The 11624-nt window shown below is 31.4% G+C and overlaps 1 protein-coding gene across 1 annotated transcript; it reads right to left on the minus strand.

Annotated features, from left to right (window-relative positions):
* Positions 1-624: 624 nt before the first annotated feature.
* LOC134692636 (uncharacterized) lies at positions 625-5664 on the minus strand. Its single transcript, XM_063553094.1, has 3 exons — positions 5124-5664; positions 3906-4472; positions 625-731 (listed from the first exon to the last, which is right to left on the minus strand). The coding sequence occupies exons 1-3, from the start codon at positions 5662-5664 to the stop codon at positions 625-627; spliced, it is 1215 nt and encodes a 404-aa protein (XP_063409164.1).
* Positions 5665-11624: the final 5960 nt, after the last annotated feature.

The raw sequence follows: 11624 nt of genomic DNA on the forward strand, positions 1-11624 counted from the left end.
TTGTGATGTCTTACAAGTCTAATGTTATAAAGCTATTTACACGATGCTATTTATATCTATTGAAAAAATGATATTTTGCAGAAATGAAAATATGTACTTGCTTGGCAGTTATTCAAATTTTCAAATCTCCTCTTTATGAAAGCATCAAACATGTTTTTTTATTCATTCCTGAGGTCGAAGGTTAAATCCGTATACCATTGGTACTTTTTACATCAACTAATCTCCAAATTATATTGAATATGATGTGACTTTTCACTGAACTTCATGAAATATTCTGTATGTTTTTCCGTCTTTATTAACCTTGCCAAGGTGTCGTATCTGTTAGCCTGTTCGTGATGTACAGTTACCTAGCAAGGACCGGTAGGAATGGGTAAGCTAAGCCCAAGATTAATGTGGTGTGAGAAAGGATGGAAACGAATCTTTGAGAAATTTGTATGTGACCTGTTGCATAGTAAAGTGTCTATCTATCTATTGTCTTTCATTTGCCACTGGACGTTCAGAAAACGTCAACCAATCAATCATCCTTTGGATTTGTGATTTATTTAAGAGCTATGTTATAGTATATATATTTTTAATTTCATTTTGTTTTCTGAGGTAGTAATACAAAAATATCATATATTCATACTAATTACCTTCTAATGATTCTTCCTTCAATATAGATCTCAGATTCATTAAACTTTGATTAAAACTTTCTCCCCAGAAAAACTTTATAGGTTTGTTTTCAAATTGCACTGTAAATTGAAAGTACTTATTCAATTAATACATAAATTTATACGATGCGCATTTTAAGAATGAACTAGACGACAACCAGTAAATATCCCAAATGATGTTACTTTATAATTTTTGTCCACTCTGTATAATACGTATACGTATATAGCTTAAATTGCGGAGACGTATATATTCTAATATTATTAATTCGTATTATTTAACAAATTTGATTCGTTTAGGCATAGTCACATGTTAAACTATATTTTCGAAGGTAGAGAGAAAACGGCGTATAGCAAAAAGCATATTGACCGGCAAAATGCATATCGCACGGTTATTTTTAGAATATCTAAAAACCGATATACTTTGTGACGTCATGTAATGAATTTCAGGATATTGTTTAACGTTTTGAAACACATGATATCTGTGATCAATAATTTGACGGAAAAAATCTTCAAATACATAAGATGTCCAAAAAAAAGTAAATTAAATAACAACTAATATGTTGTTATTGTCAAGGAGACAAATTGATGTAATATTTATAAAAGTCCAACAAACCTAAGTAAATGACGATTTTGATACAAATATGGTCGGAAATTAATAATATAACAAATATAGCCTTTGTACATGTTGTATGAGGTCAATACAGGATATATCGACCCAAATAAGTATATCGACCTCGGACTTCGTCCTCAGTCAATATACTTCTTTCAGGTCAATATATCCTTGTATCGACCTCATACAAAGGCTATATTTGTATATTAACGCTATTATCTGTATTTTTCCTTTGATCTTTTTTTGTGATAATTTTCATATCACTCGAGTAGAGTGAATGAAAGTTATCGCTTGTTTCTAAGGTTCTTAGCAACAGGGTATTAATTCACATCCACGCGTTAGAGTGTCGGCCAATCAGAAAAGTTTAGCCGAAACTATAAAAAAACTTATCGGTCAACAGAAATGTACAATATTAGGTCATGTCAGGAAAATATGAACTTTTTTGTATGAGGCTGAGAAACTGGGAAAGGGCGAGGTTCTACCGAGCCCTTCACCAGTTTTGCGCCGAGTACAAAAAAGTATACAATTTTATGACATTGACCTAATATTGTTTTTATACTGGAACTTAAATTAACACATGGATAGCTTTTCAAATCGTAACACAAATGTCAAACTTATCTCAATCCCTTAATGAACCCCTGATTCTGGACAAAGTGTTCCATGATGAAATTGACATAATACGAAATATAGCTATGTTACTATATTTAGGAAATAAACACTGCTATACTTGCAGTATAAAAGATCATTTCTCGTAAGACGTTCAGTAAATATTTTACCGTGAATTTAATAATTAATTAATTTATAGTTAATAAAAGTTATCAAATCATGTTTCTTACAAATAAAAAATGTCAATTCTACATGTTTCTACTACAAATGATCGTCGGTCTGTCTGCATTTCTTCTGAATACATGTATATTTCTTCGTGTGCTATGCTCAGTCATCGACACATCAGAGTTATAGGACTCGGAGTTCGACTTAGATACAACGCTTCAAATCATAGAAAAATTTGAATATCGGGAAAATGTGTATGCACAATTTGGAAAATGTGTATGCACAATTTGGAAAATTTTCACTTGACGTTCCAAATTTCAATTACTAAACATTTAGTAAAAAGCAAACTTCTGAAACTGAAAAACAAGAAGTCACGACTCAAAATATTAATCAAACATCCAATTTACAACCTAACATTGACTTTAAAACGGTGAAAATGGTGTTCGCCATAATTGAACACAGCGGATGAACAGATGAAACAACTTTTTTTTCAAATGAATGAACAAGCTTGTGTGATTACATATTTATATCAAATAAGCCTGCGCCAAAAAAAGTACCTAAAAGGAAATGCATTATCATCGTGTAAGATATATTTTTTGATGGAATTTGTATCAATTTATATTCGACAATACACACAATAGCGATACATAGATTATTTATGTGTTTTTTTTTAAACTCGATGCATTTTCTCATTCTCATCTCATCTCGCCCTTTGATGAGATGAAAATGAGAAACAGCATCTCGTTTAAGAAAAACGTAAATAATCTATAAATATATAACACATATGGAACGGACGAAATCAAGCAGAACAGAAACATACATGTTTTGTAAACTAAATCCCCATAAGAAATATAAAAATTAACAAGGAGGTGCAACTCTGAAAATGTTCATCACCCGTAAAAAAAAAAAAAAAAAAAAGCATGAATGTGAAATAAAATGCTGCTGTAGATATAAATACGCATACAAATTAAATCGGGCACAAAAGTGTGTTCCTGTAAAAATATTTCATGTACGCTATACATCAAAACACTATGGATCATGAAGGTCATCGGCTGAAAATTATTATAATTTATAAATGATGAAGGCAAATTTTCTGGACGTCATAACGAGTTTGTAGCCCGTCCCGTTTTACTCGAGTGTAACCAACTGACTTCGACTTATGACTATATTTGTAAAATGAGCCGCATGACGGCCTCTCCATGTCAAACAGGAAACTGTTACTGCTGCGTTTGTATTTGTTTTGCTCCTTTTCTAGGTTTCTAAGTTGTTTTGGTGTATCGTTGTTGTCATTTCGTCGTGCTTTTTTAATGTTTTTTGACATGGTATAGTTTGTTTTTCGACTTCCAAATATTCATTCTTCGCCTCTCTTTTGGTAAAAGTAATTGTAAGTGTTGTAATATACGTCAGCTCAGAAATATATGGGCAGAATAAGAGTAATCTATAAACAAAATACAAAATAACAAAGGATCTCAAAATGACACGACTCATTAAAAATCACAAAAACAGCTCCATCGGCAAATATACCGAATCTCATGATTCTGCATATACTTTCAGGAAATTTATACAATTATAGCTATTTTACGAATTTTCCCTTTGATCTTGCTAACTGATAATTGCCTTTCTCAGCGGAGTCGAGTGATATGAATATTATTATCTAAGGGATCACGTGCCGTTGTCAAGGAAATTCACAACATCTTCATAAGTAAAATAGCGATAAACAGATTATCATTGGTCATGTCAACTCGATTGCTTTGCTCACCGTACCGGCTTAAGCGAGAAAATCAATCTCGTTGAGTTAACCAACGATAATCTATAAATTTTGGCTACTGTAATAACATAAATATGTTTTAAAAACGCTGATGGTATACACTTACATTTTATATTTTCCAGCTGTTTTAAGGCGGTCATGTATTTGGTCTGCATTTGCTTATCCATACCACATGTCTTATGCAGTTTTATAAGTCGTTCATAATTTGTCTTGTTGAAAAAGTTTAGATCCATTCTATAACAAATATCACGGAACGTGTCGAAGTAATCATCAAATTCATCTTTTCCGATGTTTGTGTTGCATCGGTGAGCCAAATGGTTTCTGTAACGACGAATGCGTTCTGCATCATCTGCCAGTTTCATATCTGCTTTTTCTGGTTTATTTCCCCATCCATTTGTAGGAGGACTTATCAGCGATAACTGTCTCAACAACTTATATATCAATGTAATGTCCATTGAATCATATGAATTGGACGAGTTCGCATCTTTTAATACAGTTTCCTGATCAGAGGAGAAACTTGTTAGATGCGGCAAACACATTTGGTACAATTTGTTAGCAGAAATATTTGAGCGGATTATATCTCTGAAGATATTTGGAAAAGTGTCAATGATAACTCGTGAAACTCTTGAATAACGTTCTATGTTTTCACTATCCTCATCAACTGTCTGGATAACTACAAATACAGTAAACGGAGGTATACATGTTATATAACTACTTTACTTAATCAATTTAAGAGTCGCAAACAATGAAATATTACAGAAAATTTGTTTTTACGGTCAACTTAAGATTTCTTGTCCTGGATATGTGTGTGCCATATGGCAGGATGCAAAATAGACATTACGGTACTAATATCAATACGAGTGTCATTTAAAGATGCAGCGGAGACTTATCCTTTTGAGATGCCAATCAGCAAAGCCCAAAAGACGCACTTAAATCCTGATATTTCATTCATGTAAGATTAATTAAAAACAAATTAATGTACATCATATCGGCCGTTGCGTCATTTCATACATGACGAATAATACCCTTACGTTTGAGAACTACGCATTCCGATAAAAATTAAGTGAAAGAAACTAAAATAAGACATACCAATATTAGTCAGTATTTCACGGGTTTCAATTTGTATCACGACCACTATCTTTCAAAACACATAAAAGCGCGATTATTGTCAAATATATAACTTATGTGTTATAATTGTTAATTGTGTTATTTATGTTCTGACTTTCATGAATTTCACACGTTTTATGGTAAATCTGATGAGATATCAAATATGTTTACGTTTAAACGTCATAGTTTTATACTACATTTGTACTATTAACCATACCATTGACTTGCTGCATAAGTGCCAGTTGTTGAAGCATATCAGTAATATCAATATCAGAGCTCTGAATTGTTTGGTACAATTGTATAGAAGTATCTTGACACAGATAATTGTCCACTCTCTTTAGTACATCTCGTGTTCTTTGATGAAATTCTTCGTAATATAGCTCTGATATTTCATCCGACTTCTTACTGATTACATCATTAGTTGCATTAAGTATTCTCTGAACATCGTCGCCGATTGCAACTTCTGTATCGTGTGGAACATTTCCCCACTTACACGACGGTTCATGCAATACATTTTCGTACCGCAATATTTTATAGCATACATGTAGTTCAATTGTGAAGTCATCAATATTTGGAAGTTTTTCCATTAAGGATATCTCGTTCTCTGTTAAATCGATAGGTATGTGTTTCCGTTGATATTTCACTTGTAAACCTCTTGGACTAACACTTTCTTTAAATATCTTTTGCATGACTTTTGGAAATATTTTCTGTACAATATTGCATAATCGTGCTTGCCTTTCTTTAGATGCAGCAGACATATTAAAAGTTGTTAAATTGCTGTGTTCCAATTATATACTGCAATAGTAATTTGAAGGAACTTAAGGCATGAACTTTACATCTTGAGACGTATGTGTTTAAATATTATTGTTAAATGGTTAGCGGAGAGTTGCAGCTCTGTCTTCAAAGATAGGAACTGACGCCACTTTATCCTTTGATCAATCAGTATAAACTGTTGAAAATTCAGATTTGTTGGATTTTATTTCAGCATAATGTTGCAGGTTCCAAAGAGAATTTGTTTCAACATAATTGTATTTACGGATACAATAAAAATATCAAATTTGATTTTGGAAGTTTCCATAAAAGTGCAACATATTTCAAAACAAAGGTATTTAAATGTGGTTCTGGACGAAATCAAATTGAGGAAGTTTGTTGTCATGTTTTTTCAAAAATAAATAAATAGGAATGAAAACACAGTTGTAATCAATGCTGTCTGACAGCATATTAAACAACAAGCTATAAACGTCTATGATAGAGCAAGACTCGAAAGCTTCTACATATACACTCTCAACTGGCGAGGTTTCAAGGGCATCATGACACAGACGAATAACTTAGTTATGTGCAGTATTAAGAAATTGTATCCCATGCGGAACCATCCACTATGAAGTCAAAATTTAGTTTAGATCGAATGATTGACCTTTATTAATTTAATAAAATGTTGCAACATATTAGTTGACACGTTCAACATGTTCAAACACTAATATATTTTCGACAAATATGTCTACGTGTAATTGTTCTGAAACGAAACACGATAATTCGGATGTATGCGTTGGACGAGTTTAAATACAATTTGAATTAAAAAAAAACAGATGGGGTATAGCAATTCGTATTATGTCATACCGCATAAAGCATGTTTTTTTTTTCACTTAAAAGTATATAAAAAAATATTGATGTCTCAGGTTGATACTTCATTGTACTTATTTGATATTGAAAAGTCACATGATATTCTCTTTTTCTAATGACCTATTAACAAATAGCCAAGGTCGCAATATCGTTTCCTAATGCTAGATACACAATTTTGACACGATGGAATAAATACACATGGAAAAAAGTATTGCAACACCTTGCTTTTTTAAACCTGGGGAAATCAGCCTCCTTTAGTTTATGATAAAATATTTTTATAATAATATTGAAACTTTGTTCATGATAACATTGGCATAAAAACGAAATAAATTGTTTTAACTAACCACAACTTTGATAACGAAACGAAATATTTTTTGTACACAAAAATGCGTTTTACAACTGTTATTGTATTCGAACAGTTGAGTGACAAATCAAGAAACAAGTGCTTATTTACGACTTTAATGGACCGGCATAACTGCTGGATAAAAACAATTTTTTTGCAATGCCAACACCTTAAGCTTACTTTTTTGCCCGGTCGTAGACATTTTCTGGTGTGCATTTTTTTTTATAAAACGGAAAGAGAAAGGACATTTGAATTTTTTTTCTAATTTTAACATTGGAAAAAGAAATTGTTACTTTTTTTTAGTCTTTTAACCTTTGCATTTTATACAGAGTTTAAAGTGTTTAATTTAAATTGTAAAACTATAATTCATTAAACATTTCCTTAATTTTGTCCATTTTCTTATGAGGAATTTTCACTTTGCATTCATAGTTCAGTGAATATGATATGGACCTCCTCGTTATTCTAATGCTCATGGAAATATTGTAGAAATACTTCTGAACTTCCTGTCCACAAACTGTGAAATGTCCCGGCAGAATGCACACTTGCTTTAAACAACAACCTGTTTACCCCATTTATACTTGGTTTGGCATTACTATTACACTAGTTTGGCTATAAAAATTTGAAAGAAAGTCCAAATTCGCATGGTTTTGTATATCCTGCTCTAAAGTACGTAGATATCTGACTAGTTTAGCAAATTTAAAAATAGACAGAATCCATGACATGCCCCATATACCAAATGGCATTGCTCTATTTAAAGACGTTGGTGAGGAGGGAGGAGACAATCGATGGTAAAAATATCATTCACTCCATGGCTAGAGCTGTATTTCAGGAAAACACAATCCATAGAATAGTGTGAACTGCAAATAGCACTTCAAAAAAGAAATGAATATCACAGAGCCTAGTCTTGGTTTTAGTTTATTTTCACTTGTTGGCGGCCATTTTGAAATAATAATCCGCCATTTAAAAAAAAGTTTCAAAGTTTAACAACCCGCCAGGACGTACTAGAAACATTTGATAACGTTTTATATGCTTTTAAAATATTTGATTTGAATATTATTTGCTGTAATTTATATACGGTTGTAAAATTTTGAGTGATTGACAGCCATCTTGATTTTCAGAGTGGGTCCATAGCTTAAATTGACTACCATATATAGACTTTCAACTTTGCAAAGCTTCATGGTTATATCATCAAACCCACAATTCCTCTAGAAAAATGCACAAATCAGCTGGACTATTATCTCCTCTTTTAGGGATTATAATTCATAAAGAGATATGCCACATTAAATACCTTTTCTACAACCTAAAACAACCCATGTTGTGGAACATGGAAATTTAACTGTCGATTGGAAATATATTTAAAAATGACCTAGACGAATTGTCAATATACCTTTTAAATGTTGCCAGGTCACTGGTATTAAAGAGATAATAGTAACTGCAATTACGATTATCCCAATATGGCGACGGTAGATATAGGTAAAATCTTTGCACTCATTTTTCTTAAATGTAGCATGTATTTGTCAATAGTTACTCAGCTGCAAGGTTTATCTATACCATTTCATCATATTTGAATCGTAACGGTGCACTGGAATTGTCTAAGCGCTGTGAAAATAGCCGTTGAAAAATTCGGGATGATAATCGTAACTCGGAAAAAAAGATAATCGTAATTATGTATCTAAAAATAAAAAAGATAATCGTAACTGGAAACTGTTTTATTAATATTGACACTTAAAACGTAAATCTGATAGCATATTATGAAATTATGGCGATGAATTATTTACGAAACGTACCAACATCTTATGACATTTCTTTGTATGCATATATAATTAATAGTTCTTATGAAAACAGCTACATACTAGTATATCATACAATTGGAAGGGTGAACAAGCTTCAAGAAATTTGGAAATGGGAAAACACGAACTTTGTTAATTTACAGAAATTTCCAAACACTAGGTAAGCCACAAAATATGTGAATGAGCGATGGAAATTATGATACATGATAATAATTGTCAGGCGACACGCATGTGTCACCTTATTTCAGATTTCTGATTAAGACAGTAAACAAAAATTAATTTCTGAAGTAAATAGTAAATAAAGTTAATATTGTTTAAATTCATTTATTGCAGGTGGTTATATGTGCTATTTCTGCCCCCGGTGATTTAATTCTAGAACATACCCTATTATGCCATAACGAAGTAGGAAAGACATTTAGAATTCGTCAAAAACCGTTTGACGAGAAATTAGTGGCTACAGTTTTCATGTCACTTCGATCATTTTTCATGGATGATATCATAACTTAAAAGCTATGATAAACAAGGGAAAACTTTGAAAAGTGTTTTACAGTGTCATTTCGGAGTCTTTTATAGCTGACTATGCGGTATGGGCTTTGTTCATTGTTGAAGACCGTACGGTGACCTATATTTGTTAATGATGAGTCCTGTCGGTCTCTTGTGGAAAGTTGTCTCATTGGCTAACATACCACATCTTCTTATTTATATTTGCTACTTCATGACTATCACTGAAATTTCAGTATCTCAGATATAAACTATAAAAAAATCAAATTTAATTTTGAATTATGATAATATGACATCCTTAAAACATTTAATGCTATAAAATTACATTAGATGTATGTTTCATTACAATACGTTATTCTGATTGGCTAATTGCACATCACATGTTATTCCGTTAGCAGTTGCATGAGACAATAACATTTCATTCATGATGACACGAGGTCCCACAATAAAGTGCACAGGTGAATTTAAAAAATTAACTTCATGAAAATCGTGTTTTTATAATCTTAGCTAAAAAAAAATGTAATTATAAGTATTGAATGCTTCTTTTTGTAACTCTATAGGGTTGTAAAAGCGTTGACCGTGCGTACATTTTTAGAATGAAGCGCTTCCGCGCTTCATACAAAATGTACTTCGGTCAACGCTTTTACACCCCAATAAATTTACAAAAAGAAGAATTCAATTCTTAAATAAGATTAGAGAAAGATTGGCCCTCGTGGGATTCTTTGTGTATTATGAAATTAAGTAACGTGGAGTTCATTGAGAAACATGGATATGTGTTCTTTTATAGTTTGGCCAAAAGCCCGAAAATCAAGAAATAAAATTGAAGTGGCTTTAAATTTTCTTACAAGAAATACTTATTCAAAGAATGACTGCAAAATTGAGAATAATTGAATAACCCATATTCCGCAAAATAAGAAACAAACTTATTACAAATTCATAAATACTCGGTATATGAAAAATATGCTGCATACATATGCATGGAAGATATTGTAGAGAAAGATATTGAAGGTACTAAACAAGGAACAGTTTTGTATTTGCATGCTTGCCATATAATTCGTACTTTTCTATTAAATTACATTTTTAACACACAAACTATCATTGAAATGCTGAAAGACACATTTATTATGTTTCAGTTACTATTATCCGACTAAGAAAATTACTATTATCAAAGAAGAAAAATACCATAGAGTTACGATTATCATCCCGATTTTTTCAACGGCTATGTTCACAGCGCTTAGACAATTCCAATGCACCGTTACGATTCAAATATGATGTAATGGTATAGATAAACCTTGCAGCTGAGTAACTATTGACAAAAGCATGCTACATGTAAGAAAAATGAGTGTTAAGATTTTACCTATATCTACCGTCGCCATATTGGAATAATCGTAATTGCAGTTACCATTATCTCTTTAATACCAGTGCAGGTATGACGAAAAAAACCTGGTTTAAAATACACATTCAAGATACTACCATTTACCATAGTATAATTCAACTATTATACATATAACAAATTACGCATTGAGCTGTGATCTCTTCATTGACTCGATTTAAAGACTTGTATTGATATTTATGAAAACGTTCTATTTGTTGAAGTAGATATGCTTTTTTATGCACTCAGAAAACATATCGTGTTCCGTCTTGGTCATTCTTATCAAAAGCATAACAATCGCAAATTCTGGAAAATGATCTCGGATTACACAAATGATTTAGAATTTTACACAAATGTTAATAAGATAATACGAAAACCAAAATTATGAATTTAGAAAAAAAAATACATATATCTTTTGATATACATGTAATTAGTTTTTTTTTTAAACCTAATAATCTTTTAAACGTTAATAACATTGTATTACACATATAGATATTTGTTCATTTACGGTTTATATGTAACATTGAAACATTTTTTATTTAATAGATTTTTATCCAAGTTTATACAGCTGACTCAACATAATTATGAGGAAGAACAACTACATTGTTACGTTCACAAATCGCAAATTGAATAACCGATACGATGCATTGGTGTCTCAATACCCTGGCAACATGCCGCGTAGAGTGAGATCTTAAGATATTGAAAACTTTGAAAAAGAAAAAAAAAATATTGATAAGACAAAGAATGACAATGTTAACAAAACATTATATACTTACCTGAAACTACTTTATCTAGAATTAAATGAGACTTATATGATGAAATAAATACTTAATGATGTCCATTATAATTCCATCATATATTTATCATTGAAGTGAAATGTTATTTGAAATAGTTTCTCTTTTAACAAAACGGATTTTCCATTTTGAACTGAAAAGTGACATTTTGTGATTCATGCAGAAAAACCCCAATATTAATGATTGTATTATGTGCCTTACATTGCCATTCCTGGTTGTTCTTTAAATAAATTTTACACATGATACCTGATATATTTCAATAGAAAACCGACAGACCATGCAAATTGTATTTGAACTA

Source organism: Mytilus trossulus, chromosome 12, assembly GCF_036588685.1.
Source record: "Mytilus trossulus isolate FHL-02 chromosome 12, PNRI_Mtr1.1.1.hap1, whole genome shotgun sequence".
NCBI lineage: Eukaryota > Metazoa > Mollusca > Bivalvia > Mytilida > Mytilidae > Mytilus > Mytilus trossulus.